General features: G+C 45.5%; 1 protein-coding gene across 12 annotated transcripts in view; it reads left to right on the top strand.

The window, feature by feature from the left end:
- LOC142887829 (potassium channel subfamily T member 1-like) overlaps window positions 1-13340 on the top strand; it is a 63941-nt gene extending 50601 nt beyond the window's left edge. For 6 of the 12 annotated variants that reach the window (XM_076025702.1, XM_076025703.1, XM_076025701.1 and 3 more), the window contains 12 exons: window positions 546-617; window positions 994-1128; window positions 1368-1479; window positions 1705-1806; window positions 2405-2488; window positions 2563-2691; window positions 3210-3230; window positions 3398-3695; window positions 5660-5722; window positions 5958-6008; window positions 9217-9301; window positions 9704-13340. In XM_076025702.1, coding sequence (XP_075881817.1) covers window positions 546-617; window positions 994-1128; window positions 1368-1479; window positions 1705-1806; window positions 2405-2488; window positions 2563-2691; window positions 3210-3230; window positions 3398-3695; window positions 5660-5722; window positions 5958-6008; window positions 9217-9301; window positions 9704-9824 — 1273 coding nt within the window. In that variant the 3' untranslated portion in view covers window positions 9825-13340. Of the gene's footprint in view, window positions 1-545; window positions 618-993; window positions 1129-1367; window positions 1480-1704; window positions 1807-2404; window positions 2489-2562; window positions 2692-3209; window positions 3231-3397; window positions 3696-5352; window positions 6530-9216; window positions 9302-9703 lie in introns of those variants that run through there. The other 6 variants (XM_076025711.1, XM_076025707.1, XM_076025712.1 and 3 more) reach the window with 3 other exon arrangements.
- The last annotated feature ends 7608 nt before the right edge of the window (window positions 13341-20948 follow it).

Raw genomic sequence — 20948 nt, 5'->3', positions numbered from 1 at the left:
GAGTCGTTCTTAGAGAAACAAATTGCAGCAGTTTGTTGTGTTTGCAGTTGAGCCACTTGACTTCCTTGCAGAGAACTGATCACAACAGCTGGTGCAAAGAGAAGATTGCCTTTTACAATATTCATAAGCAAAACACACTTTTCCCAGAGATTTATAAGAAGCTGATTCTTCTGCCAGGATTATTACGTGTGTGTGTGTGTGTGTGTGTGTGTGTGTGTGTGTGTGTGTGTGTGTGTGTGTGTGTGTGTGTGTGTGTGCTGGAGGCAATCTACCTCTTTCGATCCAACCCACTGCGGTTTTCATTAACTCTTGGCCGAATATCGATGGGCGTGAATGCAAAACATTTCAGGCAAGAAGGCGAAAGAAGTTGGGACCAACTGACTCCACTGTGGCTTTTTACTTACGACAAACTATTAAGTTGCGGTGCAAGAAATGAGCCAGTTTCATCAAATTATATCGGCGACGTTTTCCTGTTTTTTTTCTTCTTTTTTTTCTTTTTTTCAAAGCTTGGGTTCCTCACTCACGGTGCTCTGTGTTCCTCACAGGCCTGACAACCACTTCCTGGAAGCCATTTGCTGCTTTCCAATGGTTTACTTCATGGCGGGGACCATTGATAAGTAAGTGGTATTGGATTCTGAAAGCAATGATTATATCTTGAATCGATTTCATGCCTTTGTAGATACCTCCAAAGCTCGTGCGTCCAGGGTGGAACTGTAGACTGGTTGTGGATGGCTGGTCCATAATTGGACCAGTCATCCAAATGACTGGAGCGTCTCGATGGTAAAGAGCAGGGGGACTAAGGAGGTTGAACTGCTTGGAGCCGGGAGAGAGGGCAGCTGAGGAAGATGGTGGGAGACTGTGTGGTCCAGTGAAACAAGGAAAGAACAAGGCAGTCAGGAGTCAGGAGCCTTTTAAAGACATTAGTCGTGACAAATCAGCTCCTTACTGTCTTGTTTCTCAACACGTCATGCCTTCCGCTCGTGCCCGGACCAGTCTGGACAACCTGCTCCAGTGTGGAATCATCTACGCTGACAACCTGGTGGTGGTGGACAAAGAGAGCACGATGAGCGCCGAAGAGGACTACATGGCAGACGCCAAGACCATCGTCAACGTCCAGACGATGTTCAGGTAGGATGAGGGACGGCCCTCGTCACAGTAGCAGTCGGATTGGTTTATAATACTGGAGTGTGAAGCAGCAAGTTTTCCAGAGATATTTGGCTGAATGGATTCGGGCAGAAAGCTCAGACACTGTTTTATTCAGCAACTGGAATTCACAGAATTGATCCACCTTCCTTTCTGTCTCTTGGTGCCTAAACACTCGACCACTTTAAGCAGCACCTTTCCTTCTCTCGCCCCCCCTGAATCAGGTTGTTCCCCAGCCTCAGCATCATCACCGAGCTCACGCACCCGTCCAACATGAGGTTCATGCAGTTCCGGGCCAAGGACTGCTACTCGCTGGCTCTGTCCAAGCTGGAGAAGGTGAGCCGTTGCGCCCGAGGGTGACTGCCACCTGCTGGAGGAAAGCTGCTGAACGATCAAAGCCAACAAAATACTTCTGCTGTGTGCAGACAGTTAAAGTTCATTTGTTTGTTTGTTTGGTTTTTTTTTTTTGTTTCTTTTTTTTTTTCAAATGCAGGTCTGTTTCTTCCCTAAGTCATGTTTGTGTGGGTGTTTGTTTTTGTCTTCCTTTCTTTCTTTCTCCAGAATGAGCGAGATAAGGGCTCTAACTTGGCTTTCATGTTCCGCCTGCCATTTGCCGCCGGCCGGGTCTTCAGCATCAGCATGTTAGACACGTTGCTGTACCAGGTGGATCCACACACTCTCTAGTTTTTACCTGATTTTCCAACCTTATTTATGCTCTCAATGTAGGATGATGATTAAACAGATCAACTCTGTCTGCTGGTTAAAAGTCAGCTGAACGCTCCTTTGAATTTAGATGCTGATAAGGGGTGAAACTAACTAGCTTTTTACGGTAAAAGAAAAAAAAAATCTATATATACACATTATATACATATACAATAAATGTTTAGGTATTTGTATCTATAGGCATTTGTATATAGCAAATACATATATATTCTGTAGACCTGCAGAAACTAGTAGATTTAGCCTTCTGTTTGTGGCCTCCTGGAGAAACGCTCTGTGTTAGCTTCCTGAAACCATACTGTTGGTGTTGTGGCTGACTTGGGTGGAGACGTAACAATGCCCTTTTTGACATCACGAAGGGTTGATTTCCTGAACCTGCATATTTTAGCGCACGCTTTTTGAAAGTATGAAAAATCAAGTTTAAAGAAATAAACTTTTCTAATTTGAATTTCCTTTGGAAACATTAAAAAGTGAACCCAGCCTCATTTAGCCTTAAATCCAAATAGTTTTACCTCAACAACTCTGCAACTCTTTCTCACAGTCTTTCGTCAAAGACTACATGATTGCCATTGCGAGGCTTCTGCTCGGCCTGGACACCACGCCCGGCTCCGGCTACCTGTGTGCTGTAAGCTGAGCCGCATTAAGCCACAGCCGCGTGTCAGTTTCCCCAGTGTGTGTGACGTTGACTCTCGCTCCCAGATGAAGATAACGGAGGAGGACCTGTGGATCCGGACATATGGCCGCCTCTTCCAGAAGCTCTGTTCTTCCAGCGCTGAGATCCCCATCGGGATCTATCGCACAGAGTCGCACATGTTCTCCAACTCAGAGGCAAGTTTTGTCCCGACGGAAGAGTTCGCACCCAAGGCTGCACTCATTTCCAGAAGTAGCTTTGTGGCTCTGAAATATCCAAGCCACCGTTTGCCATGTTAGCATTCCTCTGTTTATTTAGTGGTTGGTTTGTTTGTTTTTTTTAAATGCAGCATATTCTCATTTACCTACTCCTGTATGGCCCTTTTTGCTCCCTCCCTTTATTGTTTTGCCTTTTTCCTCTTATTGTTAAAACCTTTTTTTCTCCTCTTCCATCCGTACTCCTCTCCTCTCTGTCTGCTAAACGGGTGAAGGAAACTCATGTGCTCCTTCCCTGAGCGCTACCATTTTGTTTTGGATGCATTTCAGGAGAGCCAATAGAAACGACCGTAAACCGACCAGTAAAAACGTGGCCAATAGACAATGTCACTGTCTCATTGCACTGATTCTTTAGGCTCTGCTTCAAATGCCTCCATGCCTTTATTGCATCTCTTTTCTGTTTAAATGTCTGTTCGTCCTGTCCCCCCCCCCTATTGTAGTGCAAGGACAGTAATGCACAGGTAAGATCCAGATGTGCTTGAGCCTCAAATTTGGATATTTCACTCAGCCTTTGTCAATTGACATTCATCAGTAAAAAAAAATGTATCAAAGCGAGGTGATTCAGAATAAAGCTGAGCCTCAAATTTGCTCCGAAGCCGGCACTCACAGTGTCGCCCTGCTCTCCCAGTCTCAGCTGTCCATCAACGTGGAGCAGGGCATGGAGCACCGCGAGCGGGGCGAGTCCTGGAAGGAGAAGACGTCCCACAGGAACTCCACCACCAGCGACCAGTCGGAGCACCCGCTGCTGAGGAAGAAGAGCATGCAGTGGGCGCGGCGGCTCAGCAGGAAGAGCGCCAAGCCGTCCAGCCGCGCCGAGCGCATCTCGCAGCAGCGGCTCAACCTGTACCGGCGCTCGGAGCGGCAGGAGCTGTCCGAGCTGGTGAAGAACCGCATGAAGCACCTGGGCCTGCCCACTGTGGGATACGGTGGGTGGAACAGTAGACCCACTACAGTGTTGCGGGCTTTAATCTCACATTGTTGGGATCTGGAGTCGTTTTCCCGTTTCCCTTCCACGCTTCCTGTTTTCTGTCCCCCCTGTCTGGCAGTAGGCTGATTTTAAAGTTGGAGCTCAGAGCTTCAACCCATGCTAATGCTCTGCTACGAGCCCCTTAGTCTAGGGGGAAATGGTGAGTAACAAAATCGGGACCACCAAACAAGTTCCACGAGCAGGTTTCAAAATTAAGATGTTTTTAATGATTTAACAAAAATAATTACGACAAACGACAACAACAGACGAAGGGCAGCGGGAGACACACACATACACACACACCAACATACATACGCCAAAGACGGCAGCCGTAACATGCTCTGTCCCTCATGAGGCCTTCAACAGCAGCTCATGGGACGTCAGGGAGTCGGTCCAAAAACCGAAGGGCTGGGAAAAGGAAAAATGCAGATAAGCAGGTGACGACCTGGCAGCGGCAAGGTGATCGGACACGGTTTAAATACAGGTGTGGATGAGCTGAGGGCAATCAGATGGACCGGTGGCAGGTGAGTCAAAGGGAGCAGGTGTAGCTGGTCACGTTGATGATCCCTCCCAGGCCAGCTGCCAGGCAGGGGAGACAGAAAAGAACAGGAAGGGAGGAGGGGAAACAGGAAAACAACTGCAAATCCCAACAGGGTGTACAGTGTAACTTTGTCGATTGGCAACTTTGGATGTGGCCATAAATCCGTGAGGTTTGACATTTGTTCTTTTCTTCTTCTTTTTAAAGGTCTATTTGAAAATGTTTTTGCTGCCAGGATTGAAGCCGCTGCAGCTGTGGCAGCAGAAATGAGGCAGTTGATTGAGTTAAATGGCGCGTGAAGTGGCTGAAGTGAAAGTCGCTGAACTTGCAAATGCAGCCTCAGTTCGTCAGTCATCGAATGCTCATGATAACAAAGAGAATTTTCACTGGTCGCAATGTATTAGTCCGCTAATACATAGGTGAACTCCTCTTGGTGAACAAGTACAGTATAGTCACACATTGGCCAGAGGTGCTTTCACTGCTCCAAGTCGGACTCACCACCAAATTCTAGCATTGGCAAGTTAGTCGTTGGCCAAACTCAAAACGATGACGTTATTTCTGCTTTGACCACAGCTGAATTTTAAAAAAGTACTCCAGTCCTGTATTTTCTTTCTATTTTTTTTTTTTTTTTTGTTCGCCATGTCATTTCACCTCATTATCTGTTCAGACTCGGTTGTTGCGGGTCTTGACACACTCAGGCCACCATTACATCTCAACACCTCATCGTTCACCTCCAGTCAAGTCTGGTCGTTTGTTTGGACATCAGTGGCCGTTGACCGACGTGGCACCCCGCCATCGTCCCACCGCAGACACACACGTCGTGCATGGAGACGGGGGAGCAGCAGCAGAACCCTGCACCCCTTGGCTACTCTCCTCTCGCTCACCTCTCCACCTTTTTTCTTTTTGTCTCCCTCGAGTTCCGTCTCTCCTCCCGGCTTCACGCTTCACCTCCCCCAAAGCAGAATCATTGCTCCAGATGTTGTTGTTTGGTTTTTGTTTTTTGTGTTTTTTTTGTTTTTTTTTCGTTTTCTTAGCCTCACCTGAAGTAACGTGACGGTGTCGATTGAATACGTTGCAGGGAGAACCCCAAAAGCTCAAGATCTCCTTGAATGTCAGTGAGGATTACCCCGACAGGATCATGTCATGTGACCGATGAATCATTTGGAAGTGATTCTGTGCGCACATGGAACGCATGGCTTCTTTGCATCGCTCTCACCTCTTCATTTCTTTCTCAGAAAACAGAGTTCTTTTTGAAAGTGCAAATGCATTCGCTGCCTGCCTGATTTTTCCCCTTGTCCCTCCCCCTTTCTTCTTCTTCTTCCTTCTTTCTGCCTCTTCTGCCGCTCTCTATCGCTCTGTCTCTGTTTCCCCCTTTTGGCTTGTAGAGGATGTTTCAAATCTCACTGCGAGCGATGTCATGAATCGAGTAAATCTAGGATATTTGCAAGGTAATCCGTGTGCTTGTGCGTGTGTGTGTGTGTGTGACCGTCATTGACAAACTTGTGAGTGGTTCACGTCCCATCGTGTGGAGAAAGGTGTTTTTTTTTTTCACCCTTTCACCGGCATCCATTGGAAGATTAGTGCACTCAATCCATGGCAGGGCCCCAGATGTGTCCATCTTGAGACTCTGTTCATAGTCAAACCATAACATGGAAACTAACAGGAATGAATGCCGTTGCTTAGAGTTGCAGGACATTTCAGAGCAGCCGTATACAGAGGGGACCAGGCCGTCAGGTTAGCTGGCCGATCATGTTACTGCAACTTCTGCTGCATGAGTGCGTGTGAGCGTGCGAGCGAGCGAGTGGTAGATCAGCAGCCAGCCTCTCACTGTCTCGCTCTCCTCCTCCTCCTCCTCCTATCTACACTTTTTTTTTTTCCTCTCTGTCTGGTCTTTTCTGCATTGTGTCCTCGTGACTCGACGTCCCCCAAGTGGCCAGAGTACCTTGCAGGGCAATCAGTTTGGCTTTGTGAGCTGGGCGGAACCCGTCGTGTCTGTGGATGGAAGGTTTGCCATAGACACATGTAGGACACGTAGGACACTTTTCACATGTAGAAAGGATTCCCAGGTGTCCTGCTGAAGGGAAATTTGGCATGGATGCACGACAGTCCCGCTTCTTGTTTATACTTTATTGTATTTTATTCTATTATATTCTATTATAGAATTTGCAAATTGGACCTGAATAGTTCTTGTTTTTTAGAGACTTTCTGTAACTAAATACATACACCTACGTTTTCTATTTCTATTTATGAATTAGGGGGGGGGGGGAATCAGGCTGTTGTAGCTTCTAATTTTAATCCTGAAATATAAACTAATCAGTCAGTGACACCAGCACAATAAAATTGGCCACAATAAAATCTGCAGCGTGCATCTCAAGTGTTCTCCATTCATCAAGACGCCTTGAAAGCCTGTTTTCTCTTTCTTGAATTGTTGGATTTATACCATGGCCGCCTCGATGCAGCTGCTGTTTGTCATCGTTTATCCGTAGATTACGCTAATAAGTTGTCTTTAGTCTGCAGCCTCACATTCATTTTCTGCAGTGTGAGGAAGAGAAAAACACAATGTGTGTCCTCCTGTGGATTCAAAGCCAAGCTTTCCAACAGCGATGTTGACCTGCTTGAAGTGAGAGCAACGAACATGAATCACACAAGAGTGTCCACAAAGACAAACTGCACGTAAAACAATGAGACTGACCTGTGTTGCAAAGCTCCGGCTGATGAGGTCAATTTTTTTTGGTCCCAACACACCCACAGTCACACTCATGTCCACACAAACACACACACACACACACACAAATGCGCACACACACAACACAGTGGCACCAGACTGAGGTTGTTCTACCAGTCTGTTGACACTACTCTCGGAGAGGTATCAAGGACATTAGATTAGATGAGATTAGATGTACTTTATTAATCCTTTAAAGGAAATTCAATTGTCACAGCAGCAACATTCATACAGTACCCTCAAGACACTTGGGTAACAAAAATAAAACCAGTCGACCCACAACTAAAACCAGCCAGTATAATAAAGAAGTATACACAATCTTACACTTACATATAGACAATGAATAAAGAAATAAAAAGCAGGCCAAGCGACGTGCAGGAGTGATGAAGTGCTGAAAACGAGTACTGGGCTAACAGTTATCGCACATTAAAAAGTCTGATGGCGACCGGAAGGAAAGACTTTCTGTAAAGGCATCAGCGCACTTTGTGACATCACAAAGGGATAAAGTTTACTTTAGCATATAGACTACCAGTCAAAGGTTTGGGTACACCTTCTCATTTTATCATTATCTAGCATAGCCCTAGTAAACGTTGAAATGAGACTACGTTACCCATGTTCCTTAGCGGTGATGAGGTGCAGGAAGTGAAGTGATGGTCAGATATGGACACCTACTATTTTAGCCCTGTTTTTGAGATCTTATTAAGTGAGAATAAAGCCTCGCACATCCAGTAATAGTCCAGTCCAGTAATCATCTTGTCACACAGATGCGGTATTTTGTTGGAGTACATCCAGTACTGTCAGTATGTGGTGTGTTTTTGGTTTTCTTTGTGGACGGGGCCATGGTGTAGTTCAATCCGCAGTTCTTCCACTCTGTTCCATATCGACACGTAGGACCCAGGTGTAGTTGCGCCTCAGCTGCGCTTCTTCCACTCCCACGCTGTCCCGACGGGTTCCGCTCCGCTCCCAGTTTGGTTTGAGTCGCTCTACGTTGGTCCAGTCTGACGGATGCTGGAGCATGACCCGTGTGTGTGTGTGTGAGTGTGTGTCTGTCTGTGTGTCTGTCTGTGCCACCCTCTGTCTCTGGGTGGAGTGTGGGGGAGGAGAGGGGCTGCGTACCTTCCGTTGGCATGGCCTCTCTGGACCTGCTGGGCCTGCTGGGCGTGGAATGCGATCAGCGGCCGATCTTGTCACCGTGGACGCTGCTGCCTGCATGCACGGCTCCGACCTGACGCTGCGCATGTGTGGACGGGGGTGGCGGGGGGGCCCGGGGGCCGACTGAGTCAGCGGGCAGCATGGGCCAAACACCCCTCTCCTCCCCTCCCCTCCCCTCCTCTCCCCCCAACCCCCTTCACCCTGTAGCCCTCTGTACACTCTGTCAGTAAGGGTTGCCCCCCCCCCCCCCCCCCCCCACACTCCCTCTCTACCACCCCGCCCGACTTGGGCCGCAGCAGGTGGGTGGTCACATGATCCCTCTTCCCCCGCCCCTCCCTTCCTCTGTTTACCACGCGAGTCGCAGCCGCCGCCAGAGGGCGCTCAACACATCCCAGACAAACACACGCAAGCGTTCTAGCGCTCTCACTACATATCGCTGGATCACTTCACGACCCAGTCGGCTAAACTGCATTCATATCAGCGAGTCCAGTGCAGCAGGTCGACATTTGTTTCCTACTGAGTCATTTTTCATTCAGCATTTTGAAAGGAAGATTTGTGTTTTCCCACAGTATTAACTCTTAACTTTGAAAAAAGTACAGTTCTTAATAAAACACTGTAATAAATAAATAATAAATCCTTTAAACTGTTTAAGTCAATGGTGTTGAACACAACTTGAGTAAACCAGCTGTTGTTGTTTTTTTCATTGCGGTGCAATTTTTCCAAAACAAATATGGATCCACGGATCAAAATAACGACGAGTCAGCTTTTGGTCATTTCCAGATCTGCAGTTGGGAGAACCGCCTCTTAGCCTTTTGACGCGCATTCACAGACAGACCTCACCTGCTTCACTTCGTCAGTAGTCCTGCGTCAAACCCAACAATAGGTTTGAAAGAAGAAAAGCATTTGATTTTGTGTAGCTGGCAGACTCGTTTCCTGGCTGGTGTTGTGTTTAGTGGAGGAGGGGGCGGAGGGGGCAGAGGGGCCGGGGTGGGCGGGGTCTCCAGAGCAGCTCTGAGGGTTTCTTCTCTCTCTCTCTTTCTCTCTCTCTCTCTCTCTCTCTCTGTCTAGATGAGATGAACGACCACCAGAACACGCTGTCCTACGTGCTCATCAACCCTCCTCCCGACACCATGCTGGAGCTCAATGACATTGTGTAAGAGGTTGACCGGGGTGCTGTGGGGGGGGGGGGGGTTGGATGTACTGACAAAAAATAAAATTGTCTCTTAATTACATTCAGACGTGGATACATTTAATCTATATTTATTTTTCTACCATTGGAGCCGGCTGGTGGAAACCTACCAACTTTGTATGCTGACGACTTGCTTTTATTCATCACACATTTATGGGAAATCTGCGTAATTACAGCAACGTGTGTTCTACAGCCCGATGGCTCCATAACAATAAGAGTCTACAAATAATGAAGATGTGGTGCCTGTGCGTCGGGACCCCTCTTGACAAACACAGTGTATTAACCTGTCCTCTTTTACCTCCGATTATTCCACTCAGACTCTGTCAGCTGTGCCACATCCTGTCGTGTGTTTTCTCGCCTCTGCAGGTACATCATCCGCTCCGACCCGCTGGCGCACATGCCGGAGGACGCGCAGGTGGGACAGGTGCGCAGCGCCAAGAACCAGCAGGACTTTGGCACGGAGACCAAGGAGGAGACTCACCTCTGAAGCGCCGACCTCCCACCCTCCCCACACCCACCTCTCTTTGACGCCCGGGCCCTTAACGTCTGAAGCCTCTCCCGGGCCCCCACCCAGCTGGTTCTGCAGCGACCCGTCGTCCGTGTGTGCGTCCTGTGTCTCCCAAGAAAACAACCTCCATTTCACAAAAAAGGCGTCCCGGTGAGAGAGACAGACGGACGGACGAGAGAGAAGGACACCGACTTCTTGCTGCTACATGGAGGATGCATGAAGAGTGCCTCGCCATCAATGCCGACCCGCTGCCCACCCCCCCCCCCCTCCGAAACACCCCCCAAGAAAACCTGCGCGCTTGTGCTTTGTAAAACAACCTGTCGCCCTCTGCAGCGCTGAAGAGAGGCCTCCCTGATGTTGCAGAGGGAACGTCTGGAGAGTCACAGGTGGTTTCTGTTGCACATGCCGTCTGCCGTATTGTGTCTGCAAGGGATGAGGAGGGTATGGGAGAGGGTGGGGGTTAAATGTGCCCTCAGCGCCGCCTGTCAGGAAGGACTGAAAGGAGTGGAGCTCCGTCCTGGTCCCCACCGCTCCACACGCTTTTCGGTGTGGAGTGTATTTCGAGCATTTACCCCTAAATTTGCAGCACACGCCGCAACATTTGACAGTCAACTTACTTAAGTGTTCGCCGGGGCTTGCCTCTTTCAAATCAGAGACTTTATCTTTTTTTTTTGGTGAATATATGCACACTGTTGTGACAATTCTGTCAGCCTAAAGATTTGGTTTCAGAATCTTCTTTTTTTTTATTATAGAAAAAAAAAAGTATTGTTAATTTACCTCACTAGTTTGAGTGTACCGATTCACGTCTGCACAAGTGGTGTTTGTGTTTTCATTTGGTTAACCCCTGCTTTGTAAATATCCGTTTTGATTTGTACATTTTGTCATATTTTGCATCCTGACTTGCAATATCAGCGTTAACATTTTTTAACCCTTTTTTTTTTTTTTACTTAAAGATGTGTCAGCCAAAAATATTTATTTTCAGAAATACTTAAAGATAAAAAGGTATATCAGTCAGGTATTTTATTCATTCTTTAATTATGTCTTATGGTACGTAAAGAGTATAAAATCAACTGTTTCTATGTTTATTTCCTTAGGTTTTTAGCTTTTTTTTCTACGGTAAATTTAGTCAAAGTTCGGATTTTTTTTAATTGTAAAATTTCCCACAACCGCCATACCAGTGTTAAAACTAAATCCCAATTAAATGCCACAATTTGCACTTGTGCCAAAACAGCAGAATTTGTGGATAGAGAGTTCAACAACACACTCAACACGTATCTTAGCTAAAGGCTAAGCTAATCAACAATAACAACGTCTCCCACTGCCACTAAAACACGCTGTGGTGACTAATGAGTCACTACCTCTCTAATTTGTTTGCCTGTGTACTACCAGACTAAATTCACCATATCACTGAAGTTTACCTGCTAAGTAAAAATTTCTAGGCTCATGGATTCTCCTGGAAAACTGTCACAGCTGCGGTTAGCTGCAGCTAGTTTTGGCTAAGCTAAAGTTGGTTTATGGTCTTCTGATTGTTGCTACTGCTGTTTTATCAAACGTGAGAGTGGTGATGAGTGTTAATCAGCTCACAGGACGAGAGGGAATCATTTCCAAAGTGAAGTGTTCATTTAATATCAAACCTACTTATGGAGAAAGTAAACATTGACAAATGATATTATTCAGTGCTCAGATTGATATCAATGTTATCATTTTGAACATACTTGCAGTGTCAGGCCACCTGTGTCTACGGCAGCTTCAGTGTTTTGTTTTTTCATCTTTACATTGTTATGTTTGTTATGTTATACAATGGTCACATTTCAACCACAGTTCCCCAGGAGATGGAGACTGAAAAGGGGCAAAAAAATATGTTAAAGAAAGGAATGACTGAACAAAATGGAGTGAATGTTTGAAAGATCAGATAGATTTCATTTATCTGGGGAATTGCAGTAGCCCTGCACAGCTAACGTTGCAACATCATTTTTTTTTTTTTTTTTTTTTTTAGGTCGAACTTCTGCGACTGTTTTAAAAACACAACAAATGAAGCCTGGTACAGAGAACATGATGGAACATTTCATGAATCCTACCTAAAGAAATCAATAAGAAAACTCAATATTCTTAAAGGGAGGCCTTTTCGAGAAACCTATTTGGAAGGTGACTGGGTGCACCATCTGTCTCTAGCCAATGATCAGCATTTTCTTTTCCTGCCGGTTTTGCCAGTTGGTAAAAGGGTGCCGCAGTGGCTGATTCAACTTGGCAACGCCAGTTGAGAGTGGCGGAAAACCTTTCATGCCATTTTTGCTGAATTCTGATGAAACTGCCGGTGTTGCAGCCTCCATGTTTTTGGCCGCCATTGTTTACAAGATGACACTTGCTTCTTGTTTGTTGCAATTTAACCGCAGCCAAACCCTGAGCTTCGTCTCCTTTGAAGGACAACAATAGGTTCCTTAATGATACGTTTTGCTGAAAACTCTTCCAATCTGCCCTTTTCAATATGGACCTGTGAGAATCCAGGCTAGGAATATGTGTAGCTGCCTCTCAAGGACCAACTGCAAAGTGTACTTCCAAAGAAGCCAAGGCTGTGGGCCCTGTTGGTAGAAACGTGGCCGCTGTATATCAGACCTTGTTTCATGCGATGAAAGTGAGAGAAAGACGCAAACTATTTTTGCACTATGCTCTGCGGAAATGTCTAGAGCATTACAGCATGACCCTTTAAATCTGAATCTGTACAACGCAGGAGTGAACAGTATTCAGGCATTTCTGCCACGCGAAGATGCAGGCAAACGTGCAGTAACTCGTAATCCATTCTGTTCTCCTTGGTGTGATGAGCTGCTGTTATGTCTGTCAAGAAGCGCCGGGTGCAAGCTTTCGCTCGCCTCTAAATGTTTTTTTTTGTTTGTTTTTACATAAATATAACTAATATTAACAACCTATTACGAAGGTTCACCTCACTGCTTGGTGAGCCTTCACAAGTTTACAGGGCATGGGGAGCTGCAGAGTTGAATTTGAGTGTGAAGCGCTAAAACACAAATGGACGACGCTTGAGCATTCTGGATCCGTGTGTGCGACATTGTCTGCAGAAAAGCCACATCGCATTTCCTTCTGTCCGCAGTTGCAGTCCCACCAGAGGCATGTACAACACTTCAAAAGCATGTTTTGATATACGAGCTTGCCAAGACAGAAAGGGACGCCGGGTCCCTTTGAGGCTCGCGCGGGACATTCAGCGAGCCTTAACACAGCAAGGGAAAAAAAAAAAAAAACCTGACTTGAGTCAAACGCTTGCAAGTTGGAGCCATCCTTTGATACTGTGTATTTATATGAATGGAACGTGCATGTTGTCTCAGTGTTTATCAGAAACCTATGTACTCTGTTTACCTCCACTTAGTTTTTAAGTCATTGTCAAAAAAAGAGGAGTTGGTCAATTTTTGTACTATTTCTTATGGGAAGCATGTGTGCTTCCACATAAAATATGAACAAATAAATGCTGCATGCAGCCACATCGAAGCAGTGACGTCCTGACTATTTTCTGTGACTTCATTCTATAACCTCGTAAATATAGCAACTGTGGGCCGGATCCACAAACAATGGAGAGCAGCGGTAAATGACGCCCGATTTTGTGGCAACGTTGCGGCCGAAATCTCCGCCACCTCCGAGTCAAATCCGCAAAGGTTTTTGCCCTAATGATATGCAGGCACAAAAAAATGCAGTACCTGAGGAGTCAGGAACACAAATTCCGATCAGGTAACCTGGCTGCAGTCATATGCTGACCATTGTTTTCATATTTTCAGGTGTATTACCAATGTTTTCTTTAGAATAGAAGCATATATATGTATTTGTGTGTGTGTGTGTGTGTGTGTGTGTGTGTGTGTGTGTGTGTGTGTGTGTGTACATATATATATAAATTTGTGTGTGTGTGTGTGTGTGTATATATATATATATTTACCTACATACACACATATATACATAAATACATTCATATACATTAGTGGTGTAAAGATAAATCGATTTGAATCGGTTATCGGTCTGTGACGTATGAGATCCGAGTGCATCGGTTGATGGAGCCCTGGATCGGTAAAGATCGGTAAAGTGAAAATAAGCACTTGGGGTTAAATTGTCCATTTGTATTAAAATCGCACTGAACCGAATCGGATCGAATCATACCAAATTATTAACTATTTTTTTTTATGAATCGTCCCTGAATCGGATCGTAGCTTGTGAATCGAGATTTGAATCGGATCGTTTTGTGAGTGAAAGATTCACACCCCTTATATACATATGTAATGTATTTGGACCCGCACCGTCCGGTCGCAGTACTGCAGCGCCACCAGTAGGTGGCGGCATTTCACTGTTGTAAATTCATACGTGGGCGACGCAGTACCGGCGGTACAAATGAGTGTCACTGATTGGCCCATCGACGAGGAGAAAAGATACATTTCAGTGGTTTAAAAGTTTTCAATAACTTTAACATTTTAAATTAGAAACCTTTTACAAATACACAAACATTAGGAGGTAAAAAGATGTTTTTGTTGTTGTTTATTTAAAGTGGAAAGTACAGATAATGATGTTTGAAGCTATATATAATATAACTTAACATAACATAACATAACATAATATAATACATGAGTTGCAAACAATGCAATGCACAGATATCTATCCACAATAATCGTAGTGATGCCAACATCAGTGAAATACCGGTAATAATGGTAGCAGTGGTAATAATAATGATGCAGCCTAATATTATAAACGGAATAATCAATATTGTATAATTATTTATGTGATTTTGAATGTTATATTTGTCATTTGTAATGTCATATAAATCTAACATGGTGACACATAGATGCAAAACACAACCTCTGGCAAATGATGAGCAAATAAAACTTTCCAACATACTATCCATGGTTGGATTCTGGGCCTGGGACGTTTCTTTGTGGAGTTTGCATGTTCTCCTTGTGCCTGAGTGGGTTCTCTCCAGGTTCTCTGGCTTTGGCGACTTGTCCAGGGTGTCAACCTGCCTTCGCCCTCTGACAGCTGGGTGGGTCTTGTCTCGACCTCGACACTCTCAGGTCTTGACAATATCTTGGTCTCCGTCGGTACAATCTTGACTACAACACGAGTACTCTGTCTCGCCGGACCACTCCAGCTTTGTTATACTCCAATTCCCTTGCTGTCAAGTACCAACGAGTATTTATGTGCAGCGCTTCCGTTTTCCTTTTTTCCTTTTCTTTAAACAAAACAACCAGAAAATGCGAACTCAGCCACTTCCTGTCACTTCACAGACAAAACAGCCTTTAATTTTGGGGTTGGATGGGGTTTGGTTTTCCAATTTGAACACATCAAGGCAAATTGTACTATGTACTATGTGCTCCATACACACACACTTCTGTCCAGCTAACAACCCCACCTCCACCCTCTCTCCCTCTCTCTCTCTCCCTCTCTCTCTCTCTCTCTCTCTCTCTCTCTCTCTCTCTCCCTCTCTCCCTCTCTCTCTCTGCTTTTACCTTCCATGCTCACTCACCCTCCCACACATATACACACACACACACACCTGTGGAGGGAGGGAGCCCCCATCCCCCCACCCTTGTCCAAAGCCAAAGATAAAAGTTTCCCTGCAGCCACCTGCACGTAACCAGCAGCCACAGTAGGTAACACACACACACACACACACACACACACACACACACACACACACACCATCCATCTCTCCGGGGCCTCCAGAGGTCTTTAATTAGGCTGTGTGGTGGGTGACAGCCACCCTCTGGGGTGGGTGTATATTGTAACTCTGCTGGGCTTCATCGTCTGTTTAAAGCATTGGTGTCAAACTCTGGCCTGCGGGCCCAAATTTGGCCCCTGCAGTGTAATATTATGTATTTGGCCCAGGCGAGGCTAAATACACAATCACTGCTAGAGCTACTAGCCTGCCGCTATTATTCAGCACAGGTAGCCGTTAATACTACAAATCCCAGAATGCTCTGCTGCGCAATCAGGAAAGGACTTTGATTGAAGAATATTATTTTTATGAGTTCATTGGATTATTGTTGTATGTGCACAATATGAAGGTATTCATTGTATCGTATAAGGCTTCGCTTTGTTCCATATTCAGGTTGTTTGGCTCCATATAAAAAGGTTCATTTTTCTATTTGGAGGAAGTTTTTTTTTTGGAAAAATCATTCTTGGAACCAAGACTTTGTCCAAGTTTTTAAGTATTTGAGTAACAAACACTTGCATAGACACACACACACTTGGTTTATCCTTGTAGTCAGTGCTAACACAAGTGAGCGCGTGTAGACGCTAAACAATACCCCCCACCCCCAACCGTTAGCCTCAGAATGCGGGCTAGCCAGATTGAGACAGGGAAAAAGCAGCTGCGGGTTCGTCATGTCGGGTTTAGAATCGGGTCCGACAACCTGTTTTATTTTTTTTGCGCCGTCTGTTGCGACGGGAATGGCTGGCTGGCTGGTCGGATGTTTGTAATTAAAGGGCTAACGTCGCTAAACGAGGGAAAGATGAGAGAGAGAGGGAGGCGAGCCGGGACTCGCGGTTCAAAACCCCAGGCTGTGTGTGTGTGTGTGTGTGTGTGTGTGTGTGTGTGTGTGTGTGTGTGTGTGTGTGTGTGTGTGTGGACTCACTCACACTCGCTCGGGTACTTTCCACAGCAGCGAGTCGGCAGGTCGGTACAGGTCGGCTCACCGCAAAGACCCAGAAAGTCATTAACCCCAGAAGGTGTGTGTGTGTGTGTGTGTGTGTGTGTGTGTGTGTGTGTGCGCGCGTGCGTGCGTGCGTGCGTGCGAGTGTGTGTGTGTGTGTGTGTGTGTGTGTGTATGTGTGTGAGTGGCGTCATGGAAGGGGATTGGGTCTCAGCCTGGCAGTAGGGGGCGCTTCTGACAAGAAGAACCACTTAGAAACACCCAGGACCACCTAAAACCCTACCCCACCCCTACCTCCACCTGCACCTCCACCTCCGCCCCTACCCTGAACACACCCACCCCTACCTCCAACCCTACCACCACCCCTACTTTTCCCCCCACTCCCTCAGATGTGCAGTGCTTCCCTGGATTAGGGAGGACCTAACCCTCTGAAGGCCCCTGAAGGCCTCTGAAGTGGTTTTTCTTTGGATGAGGCTTTTGTTTTGGGAGCGTTTTCTCTCGTTTCATGTCGTCTCCAGCTTTTGCAGGTGCGTGTTGGGGTTCTCCCTCGCCTTGCTTAATCACCCGGCGGCTGAGCAGCTCCGTCTGAAGTTCACTCCTGGTGTCATCGCTGGATCTTTATCTGTTGTTCTGAAGAATTAGTCGTCCTGACGTGCCCCTACCACCGCCTAATAACTTGTGAGCAACTTGTGAAAATTGAGAGATCCGAAATGCCTCCTCTCAGTTGAATGAATTCATTTCAATGACAACTTCTGCTTTTAGTGTGAAGCAAATTCAGGCCAATTTCAAATTTGCAGTGCTCTGGTCGGTCCTTGGTCTTTGGTCTCGGGATTGACCTCCATGGTTACATCCCCGTACTGAAGAGAACGCTGTAGATGCTGTAAATGGTGGCAGATTGACCAGGGCTAAACAGCAGCACAAGAGCGAAGAAGAAGAAGAAGAAGAAGAAGAAGAAGAAGAAGAAGAAGAAGAAGAAGAAGAAGAAGAAGAAGAAGAAGAAGAAGAAGAAGGGTTTTTCTTGGAGGACATCTGGCTTTCACATTGACTCTCTTGGCAAGAGTTCACGGGAATACCACAGTGCTCTGAGACTCCCCGTCAAGTGGTCACATGTGGCTAATGCTGCCCCCCTTACCCACACCCCACCACCCCACCCATGGGGAGCCCCAAATAGTTCCTGCTACCACCCGTCTTCCACTGGCATCACAGAAACCTCCGTTGGTTCACTCGAAATCGGACAGAATGTTTTTCAACCTTCCGAGTTTTGGCCTCTTCACCTTTTACCAACACTAATGTGACCCAGCTGCTGCTTACAGCATGTCAGCTTAAAAACCCCAACAGTCAGCCGTGTTCTTGGATGGGGCTCGGGTTTCACCTCCACCCCTACCCTACATTCACCTCCACCCCTACACCCACCTCTACCTCCATCTCTATCTCCACCTCCAACCCCACCCCTACACCCACCTCTACCTCCACCTCTATCTCCACCTCCAACCCAACTACCCCTTGGTCCCTGGTTTCGTCTCACCTGAAACACTTCGAGTTCCCATTCGTAAAAAGCTGAGCAAGTCAATCCACGGACGCTCGATTGATGGCGGTAGCACCTGTCTGTTAGCACGTGTAAGCCTGTTTGCAGCATGCCATGGGAATTCCCATCCCAGAATCCTCCCCCCCGATGCCTCCACCCCCACCCGGGATCACCACCGACTTTGTTCTTGGCCCTCGGAGATGAAACGTTCCAATCCTCCTAAAACCATTACGCTTAATGGATCCCCTGAACCGGCCACATTAAGGGCCAAAGCTTGTTCCAAGAAGAAAGACGACTTCAAAAGGGGGCCCTGCTGGGATCGTGTTCTCACCCCCGGTGTTCTCCACTTATCGTTGCCTTGCGGAACTGGTTCCGATGCACTCAAACGATAAAGGAGGAATTAATTCCCTGTGTTCTTGGAGTTTCATCTGGGGATTTCTCTCTCTCCCTCTCTCTCGCTGCGCGTGTGCGTGCGTGTGTGTAAATGGGGAGGTGTGGGTGGGGGTTACAGTACACACACACACACACACACACAGAACCCAGACAGGATCTTAACAACAAATAGACCCCTCCCACTTTCTAAAGCAAAACAACCTGTCTGCACTTGTTGCTAGGGAAGTGTGTGTGTGTGTGTGTGTGTGTGTGTGTGTGTGGTGCGTGTGTGTGTGTGTGTGTGTGTGCGCGTGTGTGTGTATGTAACACACTGACACTTGAAGAATGTAATGTTCAAAGATTTACCCCTCAAGCGACAGCACTCTCAACATCTCCTGGCCACACCCCTGTGTGTGTGAGTGTGTGTGTGCACGCGCGCAGGTGCGTGTGTGTGTGTGTGTGTGTGTGTGCGTGCGTGCATGCATGCGTGCGTGCGTGCGTGCGTGCGTGCGTGCGTGCGTGCGTGTGTGCATGTGTGTGTGTGTGTGTGTGTGTGCGCACATAAAGCTACTCTACCTGTGCAGACCTTGTGATGGTCGTGGGCCCCGAGGAGCTGGCAGGTGTTCTTTCTTTCTCCAATCCTGAACCCCGAGACCAGACTGAGACATTTGGAGGTGGAGGTCAAGACTTGGCCTGGCTCAGCTCAGTTTGGCTCGGCCTAGCTCGATACTCTTGTAAACTGAAACAGAATAAAATAGAATAGAATGTCTTTATTTACCCCACATTGGGAGAACTGTGCGTCATTGCAACAGCAATATGCAGAAAAAATATATATGAATTAAAATGAAATAAAGAAATAAAATAAAATATAATACTTATAGAGTAACAAGAGAAAACAAAATATCTAAATCTATATGGGCAGTTCAGGACCTCTGGAGAGATGACAGCAGAGAGCGATGGAAGCCACGTCTGATCAAATCAATACAGGTGAAGTCATGTGACACCAGGGTGCGTTTGATTTAGTGCTCTGGGCGTCCCAGTCGCTCCAATGGGGCCTTCAAACATACACACACACACACACACACACACACACATATATATATATATATATATACATATATGAAAATAGATATTTTACCAGAGTAAATCAATGATTTCAAGCGGGATAAAAGTTGTTGTGTTTCAGGTTGATGTGATTAAGGCAATTTAGCAAAAAAACACCAAAATACTGTAGAAAAGGAGAAAAAAAGAACAAAGACGGGAGGAGAAAAAAACAACTGAACTGATCTCGACTGCAGAAGTTGAACCTGAAGGAATGTGGACGAGCCGCCTGTACAGACAAGCCCACACACACACACACACACACACACACAAATACACACACACACACACACACAAATACACACACACACAGACATGGGAGGAGGCAACAGAAGTGCAATTTTGATGAATTCATTAGCTCATTAATTTTCCACATAATAAAGACGGTGGGTGATGTGCTTTGATTTGATTGGAGCACGATGGGAACCAATGACGTCGTAGATAAAGAAGAGACGGAAGACTTCTGCTCCCTCTATGTGCATTCATTTAGCACGTCCAAATAGCGATGTTTCAAATGCAATGCTCTTCTTCAGACTGAATGAACTCGAAATGTCTCTATTTGGATGTGCTAAATAAATGCACAAAGAGAGCAGAAGTGTGCCGTCTCTTCTTTATCTACTTGGGAGTCATTTTGAGTCCAGCACCTATTTAATGGATGGAACCAATCAGATGGTGAAGTGTTTGAGTGAATGAATAATCTATTGTAATATTTATGTCATTATTGCATTTTATGGAAGAGATCCGGTTTGAATGCAACACATTGCACAGATGAAAAAGGCCCAGTGTGTGAGATTTAGTAGCACATAGTGGTGAGGAATGGTACTGCAAACGGTGTTTACGTAAATGCTTGCTGTTTTCTGGAGTCCCACCTGATGATCTCGTGTGTTTTCTTCATTATTCATTTCATTTTTATTTTATTTCCTTTTTATTTCAAATTTCATCTTATTTATTTATTTATTTCTGTTTTTATTTTATTCCATTTCTAGTTCATTTTTATTTGTATTTTATATTTCATGTTATTATATTTTATTATATTTAATTTTTAATTAATTCCATTTTAATTACTTTTATTTTATTTCATATTTTACATTTATTTCATATTTATTTTTCAATTTTTATTTAATTTTATTCCATTTTTATTTCATATTATTATTTCTTTTTTATTTTTAAATTTTAATTTCATTTTTATTTTAATCCCATGTTATTTATTTCATTTTTATTTCATATCATTTATTTCTTTTTTGAATTTTTACTTCCTTTGTTGTTAAAAAAAAAAAAGTTAAAAAAAAAAAAAACTACACAAAAAACAACGACAAAAACTCCTTTTAAACGGAATAAAAAAAATAAAATAAAAAACTATTCATCACTCCCTTACTCCTCCTCCTCCTCTTCCTCCTCCTTCTCGGGAGCCGCAGGTTGAATCCCATTGGCCCTACTTCCGGTCACGTGGCTTTGGAAATCGGATCCCCT

Source organism: Nelusetta ayraudi, unplaced genomic scaffold, assembly GCF_046127955.1.
Source record: "Nelusetta ayraudi isolate G7.1 ecotype Tasmania unplaced genomic scaffold, CSIRO-AGI_Nayr_v1 ptg000018l, whole genome shotgun sequence".
Lineage (NCBI taxonomy): Eukaryota > Metazoa > Chordata > Actinopteri > Tetraodontiformes > Monacanthidae > Nelusetta > Nelusetta ayraudi.
This window is presented reverse-complemented; position numbering and strand designations above follow the sequence as displayed.